Below are 19821 nucleotides of genomic sequence, written 5' to 3' on the forward strand. Positions count from 1 at the left end.
CCCCGTGACTCCCCAGCTCTCCCTCCCATCCCAGGCCCCTGGTGAGTGACCACCGCACAGCCTCCTACCTGCCTGTCCTCCTCTGGTTCCCCCAGCTCTCCCTGAAGACCCTCTCGAGGCCTAGACCCCTCCACCTGGCTCTGACCCTCAGGCCTGGGCCGGTAGGGATGGAAGGCTTCCTGGGTGCACCCCTGCTCCCCCCACCCCACTGCCCTGGTACAATCTCAGCCCGTCCCCTTTTCCTGAGACCCCAGCCTGGTCTCTTCCGCTCACGTCTGCCTGGACACGAGGCCTGCCCCTCCGTCAGCACCAGAGTGGCCAGGGCCACCCCGAGACCCGGGCTCTTGCATGACACCTGGTGAAGTCACATCCCCATCCCAACAGGAGCTCCGTGCTGGGCAGACACTGAGCAAACTCTCGGGACTGAATTCCACTGCCCCCCACGGGGAGTGAGAACCCTGGCTCTGGTCCACCTGGACCCCAGTCCTCCTTCACCTGCGTGTAGGAATTTGAGTCCCCTGGGAGGTCTTGGGAGGCACCTTGACTACACTCCCCCTAGCCGACCCCCCTTCAGCATGACTTTGGGTGAGCAGCCTCCCTTGAGGGAAGGGGAGGAGGTGACTGCTGCCCCCTTTGGGCAGAGCCCGGAAGGGGGCGCCAAGACCACCAAGGCCCCTCCTGTCCTCCGGGGAGGACAGGCCGCGGGCAGGGGCTCAGCCATCGTCCGCCCTGAACCCCCTTTGCACTCAGGGAAACCGAGGCCCAAGGGGGAGGCGAGAGCCACCTGAGGCCCGCGGGACTGTCAAGTCCAGGAAGGCCCCTGCCCCTCCGCCCTCCACACTACCCTCCCCGCCCCGCCCCGGGCGTCCGCGGCGCCACCCACTAACGGGAAAGCAGCAGCGGCACAAACTTGACTCATTCCTAACATTTACAGAGGGTCACTTATTAGCCGAGACGTCCCAAGAGGAGCTGGGCGCGTAATGGGTTCCAGCTGCAGCTGGGTGCCTGCGATGGGCTGTGCCCCAGCTGGAGCCGAGGGAGGCAGCCGGGTCGGCACGGTGGGGGGGCGCGGAGGCCCTGGGGCTCCCCCCTCCCACCCCGCCCCGCCTCCTGCCCCCCACTCCCCCCCAGTAACGGGGGGCAGGGAGGGGCCCGGAGTGGGAGGGGCCTTCACCCAGGGCAGGTCACTGGGCCTGCACCAACCTCTGGCCTTGGGGCTTGGTTCCCTTCACGGCCGCCCGGGACCCCGCGATGCCACCTGCAGCCCTGTGGGTCGGGTTTTCGGCCCAGCTTTGGGGGGGGGGGGTGCTGTCTGCCTGTGACCGGGCAGTGCACTGGGAGGCTTCTAGAAGCCCCCCTCCCCCCCTCGCAGTCTCAGCTGGTCAGAGGGGACACCAGAGCTGGGCATCAGCTCCCCAAAAGACCTCAGACTCACAGTTGAGCCTGACCATGTCCCCTCCTCCTTTGTGTCCCCAGCGTCCTCCTCCCCATCAGCTCAACCAGCTTCTAAGGACCTCAGGGAGGTCACAGCCCCTGCGTGACACCCCCAGTGAGCCCTAGAGGGGGGCCTGTGTGTGCGGCCCAGTGGGGTGGCCATCCCCTCCTTCCTTGCCACCGCCCTCGCCGTGTGGCCGTGTGGATGGGGAGGGTCTCCGCTCCGAGGACCCTGGGCTCCCCTCTGGGAGAGGTGGGCTGGGGCCCCTGCTCTGCCACTGCCGGTGCACTGCCTGACCCCAGGCATGCCACCTGCTGTCCCGAGCCGTGTGTTCTCATCTTTGAAAATGGGGCGTCCCAGGGACCCGGGGGCTGCAGCTCTGGGGACCCCGCTCTAACCCCGCAGGTGAGGACATGAGGTGGCTGGGAAGGGCGGGTGGACCTGTAAGACAGAAACGGAAACCACACGGAGCAATCTCACTCTCTCCCTCACTGGTGACCAGCGTCGGACCCCCGAGTGGTCCCTCTGAATCCGCAGGCTGCTCAGGCACAGGTCCCCAGGGAGAGGAGCCCAGCGACTTCTGGAAGGAAGATGAGGCTGCCCCATACCCAGAGCCCAGTGAGGGAGACCCCTGGGTGGCCCGGGGTGGGTCCAGATGAGCCCCGTGGCAAGGCAGGGAGGGGCGCCAGAAGCCCCGTTTAAAGTCACCCTGCGACAGCGGGTGTCCAGCAGGGGACCTCAACTCAGCCAGCAGTGTGAGCGAGTCAGAATCCTGGGCCCCTCGGCAGAGTCGGGGGGTGCCCCCCCGTCCCGCCCCGCCAGCAGCCTGGGTCTGGGGTGGCGGAACTCCAACAGTGCCACCGTGTGGCCGCAAGGGGCGCTGCAGGAGCTGTGCCTGCCCGGCGCTCGAGGAGGGAGGCTGGGGCTCCTGGGGGCGGCGGGAAGGCAGAGGCTCCCTTGCTCATGGAGATGTGAGAAGGGCGTCACCTCTCAAGGTTTCCCAGCACCCGTTTTACATCTGTCATCTAGGCTGGAAGGGAGGCTCAGGGTCTTGCACTCACAGGTGGCAGTGTTAGGCCTGGGCCCCCGCCCGTGGGCCCCCAGCACCTTCCCAGTCTGAGATCAGGACTCCGCAGGCACGCTGGCCTTGGGTCCCCTCCCTGAAGGCAGAGGGATGGGGGGCGGCCCAACCCTCGCTTCCTCCTCCGCCTCTGCTCCTCAGACCCTCCCCAGCATTCCCGCAGGGCCCCAGGCACCCCAGGGCCAGGCTTTGGCCCTCGCCAGGCGCGGGCACAGCTTGAAGAACACATCTGAGGACAGGGCCTCCAGCCAAGTCCAGCCACCGGACGTCTGCTTGCCATCCTTCCGTGGCTTGGCCGGCTGCAGAGAGGGCCCTGGGCCTGGGTGGCCGCCTGCCAGGCTCCATTTCCTTAGGAAAAAGAGCTTCTCTGTGCCTGGGGTAACCCGTGGCCCCCACCATGCTGTATCTCAGCGCCGCCCAGTTTCAGATCTCTGTGCATCCTTTGACCACTCTGGGGCCCTGGGCATCACCCCAGGAGCCGGGTCAGGCTTCTGTGGGTGGTAGTTTGGGCCTCAACTAACAATAAAGGGGCGATCTGGGCCAGGCATGAAAGCAGGCACTGGGGGTGGGGGGACAATTTCTCGTTCATCCCTGCGTCCCCACCCCGGCACCATCAGCGCTTGGCACGCAAGCAGGCTCAGACACAGGTCACTACCAGAGGGACCGAAAACCAAGTCCAAGGTATGAATCACCAGCTGCAAAATGACTCATGTCAAGGGATGACAGAAGGCAGCATCCTGTCCGTCTTGTTTGCTACTGTGTCCTCTGTGCCCACACGGACTTCCGGGAGGAGGTGGCCGTCGAGTTGGACCTTGAAGGATAAATAAGAGTCCAGCAGCCAGAGGGGACAGAGGTCAGGCATCCAGGTGGAGGGACCAGAGGAGGAGAGGCAGCGGGGTGGGTGTCCAGTCTGTGCGGGGCTGGGGAGTAGGGTGCGCGGGAGCCACGAGGCGGGAGAGGTAACTGAAGGCCTTCAACATCCCCGTGAGGATGGTGGCGCCCTGTCTTCACTTCTGAACGAGGAAGGGAGACATGTCCCATCTGATTAGCAGTGACCCTGGCTGCCGTCCACACAAGGCTTGGGCACACCCTGGCACACTCAAACCATCCCGGCTCCTGTCCCGAGGGTGGGCCCTCACTCACCCAGGCTCTGGGGAGCCCCCCAGACCACCTGTCTCACCCTCGTACAGATGGGGACCCTGAGGCAGACAGTCAGTGGCAGGGCCAGCTCCAGAACCTGAACACCACAGTGCCGTCCTTTCTGCTCAGGGGCAGCTGCGACTTCATGACTGTGCCAGCCCTCCCGGGCGTCCCGACGGCACCTCCTCCCTCCCCCCGGCGCCCCTCCCTTCCCCCCTCCCCCTCAGACCTCCCCACTTTGGAACCTTAAACCATAAACACCTCTACGAAACCCGTGGGTGGAGAAGGTGTGTGTGGGGGAAGGGGAGGACGCAGGACACCGAGGACCCAGGGAGCCAGCACTCCCTTCACAGTTACTAGAACAGCCAGGTAGACTGTGAAGCCCCTACTCCCGAAGACGTCAGAGAGCCACGGAAGCAGTGGGGGAGATGGACCGACACTCAGGGAGAGGTGAGTGGCAGGGCGTCCTGGGCTGGGGTGGGTGCTCTGAGTTTGCAAGATCAGCGACAGAGTCTGGGAACGGAGCGACCCTCAAAACAGAGCCGGTTTCTCAGCTATGATCATTTAAAAAGTGGTAACAGCTTCCCAACACATCAAATACCTAGGAGCCAAAGTGATAACAAAGTATGTGCAGGGCTGCTCCGTTGAGAGCTACGATGAGTGAAATGAGCAAAAACGTACATGGAAGAATGGAGGACAGTATTGTAAAGCCGTCAGTCCTCCTCAAATGAATCTGCAGATTCAGCGAAATCCCAATCCAAATCCCAGCAGGGCTCTTAGTCTGTAGAAATGAACACACGGATTCCAAAATTCTTATGGCAGAGTCAAAAGTACGTAGGGAATCGTGAAGAAAGCTTATGCTCAGACGGAACGACACGTCACAGGTCCACAGGGACGAAGACAGGGTAGCGTCGGTATGAGGACCAGCTGAGCAGCGGAAGAGGCCGCGGACTCTGGAAGTACGTACGCACACGCACACGCTGACACACGTGTGCAGACGCGCGCACACTGGCAAGTGACAGAGGTGCACGGTGCAGGGGGGAGATGATGGGACGTTCAGTCTGGGGCAAGGCCCGCTGGCTTTTCGTACGGAAGGAAACGCGTGGTGGTCTCTACCTCACACCATACATAGAGGTCAATTCCCAGTGGATTGTAGATTTAACTGTGAAAGTAACACAATGAAGCTTTTAAGAGAAAACAGAGAAGAACCTCTTAGTGGCCTTGGAGTAGGCAAGGTGTGTTTCTTAAATAGCACACAAGCAGCAGTAACCTAGGGTGGAAAATGGACAGATTGTGCCAGGTTACAGTTACGAACCGTTCCTCAAAGCACCATTACAGGGGTGAAAAGGCCACCCACGGGAGGTATTTGCAATACACGTATTTAATACAGGACTTGTTTCCAGATTAGGCCATCAAATCGAGATCAGTAATAAGAAGAGAAGGCACGACCCCAAGAGCAAAACGGGCACATGGTAGAGCAGACGCTTCACAAAGGAAGATGTCTGGAGGGCCAGTAAACACAAGGAAATGAGCTCAGTTTCATTAGTCATCGGGTAAACGGTAATTAAAACCATAAAGCAATACCACTGTACATTCCCCATAATGGCTGAATAGGAAAATGACAGGAAATGCCAAGTGCTGGCGAGGATGTGTAGCGGCCAGCCCCTCACACGCTGTAAATCCGTACAGCTATTTTGGAAATCTGTCGGCAGTATTCACTGAAGCTGGATGTATGCGAACCTGTGACCCAGCACTCCTATGGCTGGGTGTGCACCCAACAGAAACATATACATACGGCCCCCAAAGATATGGAGCAGGACGCTCGTGGTGGCGCTCTTCATGAAACCACTCAAGCGGCCATTAGCTCCGAAGCGGACACGTTTCAGAAGCGCGGCATATCCACACGCTGGAGTGCACAGCAAACTACAGCGGCGTGCCGCATTCCGGTGAATCTCGCAAACGTGGTGTAGTACAAAGAGTGTGTGTGTTTACACACACACGTATACGGCTCCATTCCTCTAAAGTCCCCAAATGGGCAAGACTAATGTATGTTGGGGGAGGGCGCTTCTGGCGTTCTGAGAATGTTCTGCTGGGGCGGGCGCCAGCCGCACGACGGGCTCAGTTAAGCTGCACACTTAGGATGTCTGCACGCTTTTGTATGCATGCAAGGGCCAGTTTCTAGAATATGGGGCTCTGCTCTCATCCCCACACTCTGTGTACAATGACTTTCCATCCATTCTCCAACCTACCACGTGTCCACCACTCCCACCCACCCACTCAACCATCTGCCACCATCTGTATGACAGTCTCTTCCCCTACCCACCCGAACGTCCCTTTATTCCCCCGTCCGCTAATCCTGAGCTCGGCAGACTCTATCTGTAGGCTAAATCCGGGCCCGCCGCTTGTTCATAAGTAAAGCTTTCTTGGAAAATAACCACATCCATTTGCTCACACACTGTCTGTGACTCCCTTCATGCTCCAGTGTCAGAGCTGAATTGTTGCTACAGAAACTTTATGATTTGCAAAGCCTAAAGTATCAGTCGTCTGGCCCCTCCAGAAAGTTTGCCAGCCTCTGCTTTAATCCATGTATCTACTCATCCATCCCCCCCAACTAAGGAAATTTCTCCAGCAATCCTTCCTTATTGCTTACGTATCAGTTATTTTCCTCTCTATCAGACCATTCTTGTCGACACGAACTGTCATAGTTTATCCTCGCCTTAAAAAGATGTGTTGCCCCTACGTGTCCCACGAGGTACCCCTGTGGTCAGTGTCACCCATGACCCCCGCGCTGTTGATGCCGTGGTCCACCGTCTCCTCTGTGCTTGACCTACTAGCAGCACTTTGTGCTGTGCTGACCGTCGTCCCTCCTCCCTGGAACTCTCCGCTCGCGAGGTTTCCAGACGTGGCCCTCTCCCAGTCACTCTCACCTCCTTGGCCACCCCGTCTCGGTCCCCTTGGCCGGTTCCTTCTCGCCTCGCCCATCTTTAGGTGTGGGTGTGCGCCCGCTCCTTTTCCTGGGTACAGTCTCCCCTTGGGATCTCACCCAGTGACCCACATGCCAACGGCCCCGGACGTCTAGTTCCAGCACGGAGCTCTTCCCTGGAACCAGATCCAGGCGTCCGTTTGCCCCCCGACTGCCTCTGTGCGGACGCTCATCAGTGTTGCCACCTTACGACGCTCAGAGCAGAACCTCTGCACACAGGATGGTTAAACCAGATGTAAAGAAAGACTTGAAAATCTCTGTATGTTTGAAAGCTAAGGTATTTATACCTTTAGGTAACCCAGGGATAAAATAAGAAGCCACAGTGGAAATTAGAAAACAGTTTGAACTGGGTAATAATGAAACTTATTATATCAGAATTTATGGGACGCAGCTAAAGCCTTGTTTAGGAGGAAATGCATACATTAAAGAAGAAAGTGGGAATGTGAAATGATGCCACCACTGTGGGGAACAGTATGGAGGTTTCTCAAATTAAACAGGGGATTACCGTAGGATCCAGCAATCCCACTTCCGGGTGCACACCCAAAAGAAGTGAAAGCAGGGGTTTGAACAGGTATTTGCAGTACTATTAACAACAGCCAGAGGTGGAAACAACCCAACGATCCATGAACACATGAATGGATTAACAAAATGGGGCCCACCCGTACGGTGGAATATTATTCAGCCTTAGAAAGGAAGGACCTTCTGACACAGGCTACAACATGGGTGACCCTTTAGGACACAATACTAAGTGAAATAAGCCAGACACGAAAAGGCAAGTATCCTATGATTCCACTCATATGAGGTCCCTAGAGGAGTCAGATTCATAGAGATAGAAAGTAGGGTGGTGGGTGCCAGGGATCTGGAGTTGGATGGTGGTTCTTGCTGCGCGACGTGAATGTACTTAATGCCATTGAGCTGTACACTTAAAACTGATGAAAACGGTAAATTTTATGTATATATAATTTACCACAATTTTTTAAGTAAAAAAATTTTTTTAAACAAGGCTGCAAATCAATGAGCTAAGCACGCATCTCAAAAAATTAGAACACCAGCCCAAAGAACTGAAAAGCAAAGGAATAAAAAGTATATAAATCAATGAAATAGAAGACAAAATACCGTACAGAGGATCCACAATGACCAGTATCAGCAACGAAAAAGGAGGCGTCAGTTCGGGGTGACCAACTCATTGCACCCTGCCAGGGACTTCCTCAGATTGGGTCCTGGGTGACCCCTGGGTCTCAAGCCCCTCAACACTCAGGGGCAGGTGGTTACCTGCTTCAGAGCCTCAGACTTCAAGAAGACAGTAAGAGGATATTGGGAACAACTTTGGGCAGTAAATTTGAAAATTTATATATAATAGACAAGTTCTTAGAAAAATACCGTTAATCAAAACCTAACCCAAAAGAAAGAGTCTGAAAATTCCTGAAGCTTCTAGAGGAACTGGGCCCAGAATTACAGATCTTCCTGCCCATCAGCCTCCTCCACCGCCTCTGCGTCTAGACCCTCAGAGAATCCAGCTCTGAGGGTGGGCCGGGGCTGGGGTTGACAGGGCAGCAGCTCCGGCTGCAGCAAGTGGGGTGTCAGGAGCTCCTCTGGGCAGGGGAGCGCATTCAGGTTTGGTTCCACAGGAGCCCCCGTCCTCAAGCCACGCCTTGCGCGGACTCCTCGGTTTCCCCATCTGTAGCTGGAGGGGCTGGAGGATCCCCCCTCCTCCCCCTCCGGACAGGCCTATCTGGGCATCTTGAGGCGCCTGCCTGCCTGCTCAGCCCTGGAGTAAATGCACCGCGATCTCCATCACCGTGATGAAGACAACAGGTGTTGGCTTGGTGGGCAGAGCCGACCTCGGCCAGGGCTCCCCGTGGCTTTCAGATGACGCTTTCCCACAGGCAGCGGGAGCTGGGGGGCAGCCACTTTTGCCAAGCACCGATGCCCACTGTCGGATGTCGGCACCATCCTGTGTTTCTCCCTCAAACCAGCCCGTAACCATAGCAACTTGCTTCGACTCTCGAGCCTCTATTTTCCTGGAACCCAAAGGGGTGGTAGAATCCTCACAGGTTGATTGGGGACCTGGCTTGGAAACTGGCGTGCAAGTGGCCCTCCCTCCCCTGACCCCCCACCGGCCCTCATGGTCACCGGCACCCAGGGCCTCGCAGAGCTGGACCTCACGGGAGCTGGACAGAGAAAGTCACCCCACCCAGGGCCATCTCGTCAGCCTTGCTGGCTGCATCACCTGATTCAAATATCCTGCCCCGGTCGTGTTCTGTCCTGTGTGGACACCTGTGTGTGCGCGCGCGCACGTGTGGCGGCTCCGCCTTGTTGTTTAATCACGGGGACAACTGTGGGCAATGACTCTTCTGCGGTGACCTGTCTGTCTGCACAGGGCCACGTCGCCCCCCATCACGCAGTGCACTGCTGAGAGTCTAATAACGGGGTTAATAAACAACTCTGAGTCAGCTGGTTCCCAGGGGTTCACTGGGATCCCTGAGGGGTGAATCAGGGTGGGGACTGTCTGGCTGTGATGGCCGGCGGGGGGCACTTAAGGGAGTGGGGTGGCAGGGCCGGGCACGGGCTGGGAGTAGGGAGTGAAGAGGAGGGGGCGTGGGGTAATTCCCAGTCGTTATCGGTGTCGCTGTTGTTTTTGTTATGCAGGTGGGTGCTATGAAGGTAAACCGAACCAGCACTTCTGGAGCTCACAGACTAGACACTGGGCACGGACCACCCCCATGGGCGCACGCCTCTCCAGGGGAGCCCCCGCTGATTCCCACACTTGGCCCCAAGGCAGTAGTGAACTAGACCCCAGAAGGTCGGGGTGGGAGGGTCCTCCATGCCTCACCCCTAGTGTGCAGGCCGCAAGCCTGAGGCCCAGAGAGGGGGGCTGATAGCCCGAGCCCACACAGCACGGAGCAGGGAGGCTGGCCCTGGGGCTCAGGCCCCCGGCCCCCAGTTCAGTCTCTCCCCAGGCTCCTGTCCCGAGCAGAGTCTGCACCTGTGTGCACCTGTGTGGGTATGTGTGCACCTGTGTGTGTGTGTAAGGTGTGTGCGTGCGTGCTCATGCTGACCACGTGAACACGTGGAAAGTGCCCCTTGGAGCCGGGGAGCTGTGGCCTCTCTGTGCAGGGTCCTTTCCCTCCCAAGGTGCCCTTGGGGCCTGCTCCCAGGAGGGTGCCGGATCGCAGCCACACCACTGACCTGGATCACAGCGTCCAGCCCCAGCCGGGACCGCTCGGCAGAGTCCCCGTTGCCCGGCTCGCTGGAGGCGGAACTCATCGTGGGCTGGGGCACAGGACCCAAGGGAAAGCAGGGACTCTGCTGCCAGTGAGTTTCCTCCTGGGACCCTGGCCGGGCCAGGACCTCCTTCTGTGCACCGACCCCGCACCTGGGCAGCACCTGGCTCCTCTGTCCTGGGTGCCCAGCTGCCCTCTCTGGGTTGGCGGGACAGCGTGGCTGACTGAGCCCATAGGCGTTGCTGCGGCAACCGTGACGCTGAGGGCTGGTTTTCCCTGGAAACAGGAGTGCACGCCCCGTTGCCATGGGGACTAGGGAACGCTGTTGTCCAGAAGCTGTTCCCCAGGAGACCTGGAGAGGCCCTGGGTGAAGCTCTCCACCTGAGCGACCACACCCGGGCGACTGGCCTCCCACCCAGGGCCCCAGCCCTGCAGGGAAGGGCCCTCGGCCCTCCACTGAGCAGTCGCCCCAGGAGGAGTTGTGTGCTCGGTGGCCACACACCAGGTAGAGGAGGCGTGCAGACCACGGGTCCTTCCTGATTGAGAATCGTAAACTGTGACTCTTTTCCGAGCATTTGCAAAGGAGCTTGAGTTCGGTAGTGCAATGCCGTGTAACAGGTGTGCAGACCGAGCCTGCGGAGGGGAGGTCACCTGCCCCAGGACCAGAGCAGACCCCCGTCTTCCTCACCTGCCCTCGGATGCGCCTCTGGAACCTGACTTCCTTCTGGAGCCCGTCAGGTGACCTGCCCCGTGGCTCGTGTGCTTCATACTTCACTTCCCCTCACCTGAACATCCCCGGAACCACACAGACCACGGGCAGCAGCTGACCCGTTGCGGGTGGTGATGAGAGAGGTGAAGGGGGGACTGGGGCTGTCCCTGCAGGCCCAGAGCTCTGTGCTCCCCAGCCCGGGCCTCTGCAGTGAGTCTGGCTCCCCAGTGTTCCCTCCCCTCAGGGGATCCTCCTTCAAATCTGGACCTTTCCCAGCCGGGCTAATGCCGACAGGAGTCCCTCTTGGAAACGGGCAGCCTCTGGAGGTGGGCCCTGCAGCGGGAGTGACAGCCCCTCTAATGAAAGGAGGCCAGTTCGGGGCCCTGGGGACGGGGGATGGTCCCCAGACTCCCAGAGACCTGGGCTCTTCTGAGGCAGCTCGGGAGATAGAGGTGGCCTGCCGGGCAAGGCCAGAAGGGGCCAGCAGTGAGGGTGGACACTTAGTGGGTCAGCATACCTGTCCCCAGGGCTGCCAGGGGCGAGGCTGACGGGGTCCAGGCCACTTCCTCAGAGCCGAACTGTACAACGGTGGTGCCGTTGCTTAAAGGAAGCTCTCCCCGAGAAACGCGTGCCCTCTGTCTCCTCCTGGTGACCTCAGGCTGCCCCCACCCCCTCCCCACCACCCGTGAGGATAGCCACGAGCGTGCCCTACGCAGGGACAGGACGGGCTCTTGGCCAGACACAGCCCCGCTGGGCATTTGGGCTGCCGCGGGGCTCACTGGACAGTTCTGGGGGACGGGGGACAAGGCCATCCTCTGAGCACGGCCCCTCTGGATTAGTGGTGACTTCTGGCTTCCAAAGGTGCCAAGCAGAGGCCTAGGTTCTGACCGCCATGGCTGGGGCACCAGCCTGGCACCCAGGGCTGCCTCTAGCTCCTGGAGCCCTGGACCCCTGTGGGCCCCAAGGACTGAGCACCTGGGGAGCTGGGCTCGGGGGCTGGGAGAGTGCGACCCTGCCCTCTGGGGAGAGTTCCTACCTGGGGGGCTCAAAGTGGGGTTCTCGGACAGTGGGGGGATGAGAGGCTGCAGAGGTCGGTGTGACCACCCGTGAAGGTCCCTCAGACGAGTCCAAATAAGACCTGCCGGCTGGACGCGAGGGAAGTTGGTGCCTCTCTGGTGGGTGGGGTTGTCCAGCCTGTACCCCACCCCCCCAACCCGGCCCCCCGCACTCGGCCTGTTCTGCCCCCTTGAACATTCGAGGCTGAGCAGAGCAGCCCTGTGCCCTCTGGCCTTACCCTCACCCACCCCAGCACCCTCTCCTCCAAGACCCCTTCTCTGGCCCCCATGCCCCCGACCCCCTAGGCTCACACGGACCCCCTACGCACCACCCAGGGCTTCACGGCCCGGCATCCGTGCTCGCGGCTTCTCGTCCTGGGCCATCAGTGGGCCGGAGAGCCCTCAGGGAAGGGCTCAGCCCTGGGCCTAGGCACAGCCCCCGGGGAAGGCTCTGGAATGAGAGAGGGTGTGATGGAGAAGCTCACCATATGGGGGGCCCCAGTGGAATGGGCCTGCGGGCAGCGTGGGCTCAGGGAGGACAGCGGCTGTCCTGACCCCCTCCTCATGGGCTCTGCTGGCCGGCGCCCTGGACCCAGCGCCTCCCCCTGAGGCTTGGAGAAGGTGCCCAGGGACCCCAGGCAGCGAGGGCCGTGCTGTGGCCTCACCCACCGGCCCCTGCCCAGCACGTGGCCACCCCTCGTCTGTGCACAGGAAGGACCCTCACCGTCGGACCATCGCCGCGTTTTGTCACCGTTCCCTCCTTGAAGCAGAAACCTCGCGTGGTTCTCCTCAGCCCCTACTGAGTTGACAGTGACAGGTCACCCATAAACTCCCTCAGGACAGTCCGCAGTCCTGGCCGTGCCGGGCCCACGTGTGGACAGGGGGCCCCAGGGGGCTGGGTGAGGAGTGGGGAAGCTGGAACAGGGCCAGGCTGGCCTCACCTGTTTCTGTCCCTCGCTGGCCCCGGAGGCACCAGAATTTGCCACCCTTGAGCCAGACCCTCCCCAAGAGGAAGGGACCTCGAAACTCTCAGGAAAGCGTGGACTTCCCCATGCTCAGGCCACTCCGGCCCTTGGACGGCCTGACAGACGGAGCCAGGGTGGATGCTGCTGGGCCTGCTGCGGACACGATGGGGGACCCTGACGTGTCCTCTAAAGACGGCTCACATGCAGGGCAGCCTGGGAAGAGGGTGGGAGGCCGGGAAGGAGCGGGCTCCTCTGTCCCAGCCCCGTGGCCTCCGGGCCGCAGGTCTCACTGAAATCGGCCCTGGGGTCTGGCTGGCGTTTGGGCCTGTCTCTCCTCCTCTGTGACCCTGTGCCCCGGGCCCCCTCGCCTCCCGCGCCCCCAGCAGACGTCTCTCCTGGTGGCCGGTTTGGTGGGACGGCCGGCGACAGCTCCTGAGAAGGGGGGCTCCTACTGGCTGCTGTAGCTCAGCTGACCCGGGTCCACCGCCTCTTTGGGGTGTGTCCCCTGCAGGTGCTGGACAGAACCAGCCTGAGAATTCTGCTGGGGCACCAAAATGCAGCCCTGTTCTGCCCACTGGCTGGGGCGCAGCCTCAGGCGCTGCCCAGAACCGCTGACGGGTGACAAGGCTGACTGTCCCACTGCCCGCTGGCCCCAGGCTGCTGGTTGCCGTCTGTGTGTCTGTGCCTCCCGGCCATCTGTCCACGCCTGAGGCCTGGCCATGAGATAGCAGCAGAGGCCCTGTAACACGGTGCTTGGGAGGCTCACAGTTAGGGACACTGCCGGCCAGCCTCTCGGGGTCACCCCAAGTGGGCCCCTGGGCACGTGTGCTGTGGGAGCGGTATCATCGCCTTCCCTCTCTCTCCAGCTCTGGGGGCCTCTCTCGGCATCCAGTCCACTGCCCGGAGACCACGAGGGGGCGCATCAGCCCTGGTGTTTTGGGGTGGGGGATAAGTCTCAGGATGTATCCCAGACGGGGGATAAGTCCTGGGAGGCCACCAGGAGTATTCATCCACCGGAAGGGTTGCCGGAGACTGCTGCCGTGGGCGGGCTCTGGGGGACGGTCCTGGGGAAGGGGTGTGGGGGTGACGCGTGGGCCCTGCCCCCGGCACCTGTTCTCACGGGGTGGGTACAGCAGAGCACCGAGCTCTGTATGACGGTGAAAACAGGAGCCTGGGGGAGGGTGCCTCTGCCTGGGGCACCTGGGAGGTGTGGTGCTATCGGGGCATTAAAACCCTGCCACGAAAGTCCTCATCGTCAGAGCTGAGACATAGGGGGAACTCTTCATGGCCTTGGATTTGGCAATGATTTCTTGGATATGATACCAAAAGCACAGGCAACAACAAAACCAAAAATAATAGACTGGATAAATTGAAAACTTCTGTGCATCAAAGAAGCTATCGAGAGAGTGAAAAGGCAACCCTCAGAACGGGAGAAAATATTTGCAAATCATATATCTGATACCGGAATTAGTGTCCAGAATATATAAAGAACTCCTACAACTCAACAACAGCAAACTCCAAACAGCTCAATTTTAAAATGGGCAAAGGCCTTGAATCAACATCTCTCTAAAGAAGACATATAAATGCCAATAAGTCCATGAAAAGATGCTCAACATCACTAATCGTTATGGAAATGCAAATCAAAACCACAGTGAGACATCACCTCACACCCATTAGGATGGCCACTATCAAAAAACCCCAGAAGGGACTTCCCTGGCGGTCCAGTGGTTAGGACTCCGAGGGCCCAGGTTCGATCCCTGGTCGGGGAACTAAGATCCCACAGGCCGTGCTGCGCGGCCAGAAAGAAACCAACCAACCAACCAACCAAACAAACAAAAAGCCCCAGAAAATCACAAGTATTGGCAAGGATGTGGAGAAATCAAAATCCTTGTGCATCGTTGGTGGGAATAAAAAATGGTGCAGCCACTATAGAAAATAATATGGTGCGTCCCCAAAAAATTAAACATAGAATTACCACGTGATCCAGCAATTCCACTTCTGGGCATAAACCCACAAGAGTTGACAGCAGGGTCTCAGAGAGATGTTTGCACCCTCGTGTTCATAGCAGTGTACTTCAGTGTTCGTTGACAGGTGCAGGGACAAGCAAATGTGGTCTGTGCATTCGATGGAACAGTTTACTCAGCCAGAAGGGGTGCAGCACTGGCACAGGCTACAGCATGCATGAACCCTGAAGACACTACTGAGTGAAACAAGCCAGCCACAAAAAGACAAACGCTCTGTGAGCGCACTCGTGTGCGGTCCTTAAAGCAGTCAAATTCATAGAGACAGAAAGCAGAATGGTGTTTACCAGGGGCTGGGGGAGGGGGATGCGGAGGGAGTGCTTAAAGGGGACCGAGTGTCAGTTTGGGAAGAAGGAGCATCCTGGAGATGGATGGTGATCTTGGTGGCACGATGTGACCTTTTTTTTTTTTTTTTGCGGTACGCGGGCCTCTCACTGTTGTGGCCTCTCCCGTTGCGGAGCACAGGCTCCGGACGCGCAGGCCCAGCGGCCATGGCTCACGGGCCCAGCCGCTCCGCGGCATGTGGGGTCTTCCCGGACCGGGGCACGAACCCGTGTCCCCTGCATCGGCAGGCGGACTCTCAACCACTGCGCCACCAGGGAAGCCCGTAAATATTTTTAATGTCACTGAATTTACACTTAAAACTTGTTAAGATGGTAAATTTGATGTTATGTTTTTTCGTCACAATAAAAACATATCGAAAAGGAAAACAAAAACAACTCAAATCTGCCTGCAGCACCCGGGGATCAAATTCTTCTCCCCGACCTGGCAGCTTCGATGAGCCCTAGTACCTTCTTCGGTCCGGGCTGTGCGATAGATGCCACATTCTAGGGGAGGGCGGGGGTGACTCCGGTCTGGCCCTGGGCTGACTAACTGGGCCTGTGAGAGAGAGCTGGGTCACCCTGCGTGACGCCAGATGACCGAGGCCCTCGGGACCCTCCTCTCCCCATAGACCCCTGCCCGCCCCGTCCTGGGCTGTGGCCACCCCTGCCTTCCTTCCGCTTGGAAAGCTTCATGGCTCAGCTATCTGCTCCCTACTTGGTGTGGGGGTTACCTTCCCGGTGACCATGCTGGTCGGCCACATGCCTGCTTCTCTTTGGGTGGCCCGGATGTTCACAAATGCCTGGACAGCTCACCTCCTCAGGGCTCCCCCCCCCACAGCCCCCATGGGACAGACAGATCCTCACAGCACCTGCCTGCGCCCCCTGCCCCCCGACAGCACACGTGCAACTTGCATTTTGCACAGGAACCGACCCGAGTGCCTCCCCAGGCTTCTCCATCAAGCTTGGGGTCGATCGTCCCATCACCCCCTTTCACACCTAGTTCTGCAGGTTCCCTGCGTGTTTACGTCAGAGCTGGGCACACGCTGAGAGTTGGGTCCCTGTGAGAAAAGGCAGCAGGCTGGGTGGCCGCCTCCCCAGGGGCAGCCTGCCTCCCCTCAGCCCCCGGGCCCCTCCTAGCAGGTAGCAGGCCCGCGGGGTAGTGATGGGTGGTCAGGAGGACAGCCCCTGGGCCACGGGGACCAGCAGTAGGGACAGATCCTGGCGGCCAAGGCTCACGTCCTGTAACCCGGGGGAAATACTTTCCCAGGAAATCACTGGGAATCCAGGGGCTCCAGCCCCAGGGGCATCACTGTGCACGAGTCTGAAGTCCAGTAATGGGGGACAGTGGGTGACATGGGATGCGGCCCAAGTGGGCTGGGAACCGAGGGGACAGGGCGGAGCGAGGCCACGCCGAGGCCAGAGTCTTCTCCTCCGTCTGACGCCGGCCAACCGGGAGGCTGCTCTGGAGGGCACCCAGGGCAGGACCACCACCTGTGTCCTTCCGGGGGCAAACCCCTCGCCACCTGGCTCGTCCCTCACCTGTGCCGAGCCCTCGCGGGGGCTGCCATTGTGCTCCCAGGACTCATTTCACGAGCCTGTTCAGGTGGAATGCGTGACCCCTTTCCCGGCACCTCTGGGAACTCCTGAAATACAGGCTCCCGTGCTGCCCTGAGTTACACAGAGAGATGGGAGCAACACAGACACACGCAGGCCAGCCCGCCCAGCGCCGCCAAGGCCCACGGGGAGCTCTTCAGATCCACCCGCGACGCTGGGCACGTCTGGTCTTCCCCTCGCTCCCCGCTCCTCCCCGCTGGGGTCCCAGGGCTGTGGTCCTGGCAGCTGTGGCCCGAGGTACGTGGCTCCCCGTGGTCTAATGCTACCTGGCCGGCTGGGGTGGGCGCCTGCTTCCCCTGCGCCCTGGGCCCCGTCTCTCTCGTCTCTCGCCCCACTCTCCCGGCTGGGTCCTGGCGGGTCCAGGCGGAGCTGACATCCAGCTTTCCTGGGCCTCCACCCATTGTCCAAGCGCCGGCTGCGTGCCAGCCTCTGTGCCCACCCTGGCGCACACTGAGGAGGCCCACACTGCCGCAGCCGCGTGGAGCTTACCATCTGCTGGGGGCACTTACCACCCGTCCAGGGGCTGCAGGGGAAAGGACGTGGCCTGGCTCATCAGGGCTCCGATCAGAGATGAGGTCTGGGAAAGCGCGGGAGGGCAGCGGGCAGGGGCAGAGCGCGGCAGGGAGGGTGCGCAGAGGGGCCCGGGGGGGTGCAGCAAGGAACTAGCAGGGGACCAGTGTGCCACAGGAGGGGTCAGGGCTCAGCCAGACAGGGCCTGCTGTCAGGCCAGGGTAGGAAGAGAGCCCTGTGAGCATGGAAGTCCGGAGACGGGTGACCCAGAGGCGCGTGCTGGGGTCGGAGTCCTTCCCCTTGGGTGGGCAGGCTCTGGAGGCTCAGGGCCGTGGCTGGACGGCCCGGGGAGGAGCGGCGTGGGGCTGAGGAGGGGTGGCTATGGGTGGAGGTGTGCACGCAGGGAGCGGGGAGCAGATCCAGGACTAACTGGGCAGAAGCAGGGTGACCTCGAGATGGGAGTGGGGGGCGGGAGAACCCTCTGCGGGCAGACTGGAGATGCACGCTGAGCTTGCTGGGTACAAGGTGCCTGAGACGTCGGAGGGCAGATGGGCCTGGTCCTGGGGCCGCAGGAGCAGGGGTGTCAGCAAAGGGCGATGATGGACACACACGGCAAGGGAGAGGAGACCACACAGGAGGGAGAGTGGACGGCCAGCCTCAGGCACTTCAGTGTCCCTGTCCAGGGGGAGGGGGCTCCAGGAGCCAAGCGAGGAGCGCTCCCCGGACACAGGGCTACCCCTGAGCCGGGGGCAGATACCTAGTGGGGCCCGTCGGGCGTGGAGCTGGGCCTTCCTCTAGGCTCAGAGCCCCTTGGCGCTTTGGGACACAAAGTGTCAGCTGGCCTCCTGGGCAAATTCAGAAGAATTGTGAGATTCTTGGGAAAGTGAAGCTGGAAGAATGTGAGAGTCATCGAATCACAGACAGTGGAGCGAAGGTGCAGACAGGGCCCCATGCCCAAGGCTCAGGGTCAGGAAGGAGGGACCCCAGCTCCTCTGCAGCAGTGCCCCCTCCCTGCAGGTCAGAGTCCCATAGAGACAGAGGGGCCGAGGCAGACGGCTGGGCAGGTGCTGGAAGGGACGGCAGGGCGAGGCTTCCCAGCCCGGCTGGGTGGTCCCAAGGAGACTTTCCCCAGCTGGTTCCAGCTCCAGGCTCAGGTGGTGACAGGCATTTTTTCTCTGCACTCTCTTTGCCTCTCAATGACATTACTCCTCAGATTCTGAGCCACAGCCCACACCCCGGGGTCCTGAGAAGGGGCCTGCAAACCCTGAGCAAGTCCATGTAGCAGCCACTTCCCCGAACCTCCTCCAGAAAGACCTGTGGCCACGGAGAGGACATGCGAGTTTCTCTGAAGGCCGTGGGACTCAGGACCAGAGTTGACACTCATACAAGGAGACAAAAAAAATGCCATGATGCCCACCCCCCCACCCCCTGCCATGAGTCAGGGGAGGTTGCAGAAGACATTATCTTGGTCCAATCTGATTTGTAATGGGTACAAAGTGTCCAGGCCCACCCTGTGGTCATTTCCTTGCTGTTTGAGGTATATCAGGATGGATGGCTGTACTTAGCAGGAGTAAGAGCCACAGTGGTAGGAAAGGCCAAGGGGAAGCCTTTAAAACCACCTACTCCCATGGCCAAAATTGTCCAGCAAAACATACTGTGTGCCAGTGCAGTATCAGGGCTTAGAGCCACCTTCAAAGACTGTGACTCACCAGGATGACCTCAGCAACAGATGGGTCAAAAATGAAATGCTTAGATATAAATCCAACAAAATATATACAAAATCTGTTAGAGAAAAGCTACGTAACTCTGATGAACAAAATCAAAGAAGATAATAATAAATGGAGAGAGATTTCATCTTCATGGAAAGAACACTCAGTATTGTCAGGATGTCAGTTCTTCCCAACTTGCTCTATAGATTCACTGCAATCCCAGCCCCAGCAATTCATTTTGTGGATATCAACAAATTGATGTAATGTTTATATGGAAAGAAAGAAGACCCAGAAGGCAACACGATATTAAAGTAGAAGAGCAAAGTCGGAGGACCGACTCTATCAGACTTCAAGATTTACTATAAAGCTACAGTAACCAGGACGGCAAGAGACTAGACAAATACATCAATGGAACAGAGTAGAGAGCCCAGAAAGAGACCCATATATGTAGTCAACTGATCTTTGACAGAGGAGCAAAGGCCATACAATGGTGCCAAGGTGGTCTCTTCCACAAATGGTGCTGGAATCACTGGACAGCCGCATGAAAAAAATGAGTCTAGACACAGACTTTACACCCTTAACAAAAATGAGCTCAAAATAGATCAGACAGCAAAATGTAAAGCATAAAACTATGAATCTCCTAGAAGCTAACATGGGAGAAAACCCAAATAAACTTGGGTATGGTATTGACTTTTTGATACAACGCCAAAGGCATGAAAAAAGCAGTGGATAAGCTGGATGTCACTGAAATTAAAAACCTTCACTCTGTGAAAGACAATATCAAGAGAATGAGAAGACAAGCCACATAACGGGAGAAAAATTTTGCAAAACACACATCTGATAAAGGACTGTTATCTGAAATATGCAAAGAACTCTTGAAACTCAACAACAAGAAAAGAAACAACCCGACCAAAAAATGGGCCAATGGCCTTAACAGACAGCTCACCAAAGAAGATAGGCGGATGGAAAATGAGCATCTGAAAAGATGCTCCACATCATAGGTCATCAGGGGAAATACGAGTTAAAATGAGGTGCCACTATACCCCTATCAG

The 19821-nt window shown here is 58.8% G+C and overlaps 1 protein-coding gene across 1 annotated transcript in view; it reads right to left on the reverse strand.

Annotated features, from left to right (window-relative positions):
* The window catches only part of CROCC2 (ciliary rootlet coiled-coil, rootletin family member 2), a 65803-nt gene extending 59165 nt beyond the window's left edge, over positions 1 to 6638 (reverse strand). Inside the window, 2 exon segments of the mRNA XM_024760494.1 lie at positions 5452 to 5562; positions 6413 to 6638. Of these exon segments, the coding sequence (XP_024616262.1) occupies positions 5452 to 5562; positions 6413 to 6638 (337 nt within the window).
* Positions 6639 to 19821: the final 13183 nt, after the last annotated feature.

The sequence above is a fragment of the Neophocaena asiaeorientalis genome, unplaced genomic scaffold (assembly GCF_003031525.2).
Source record: "Neophocaena asiaeorientalis asiaeorientalis breed wild unplaced genomic scaffold, Neophocaena_asiaeorientalis_V1.1 scaffold185, whole genome shotgun sequence".
NCBI lineage: Eukaryota > Metazoa > Chordata > Mammalia > Artiodactyla > Phocoenidae > Neophocaena > Neophocaena asiaeorientalis.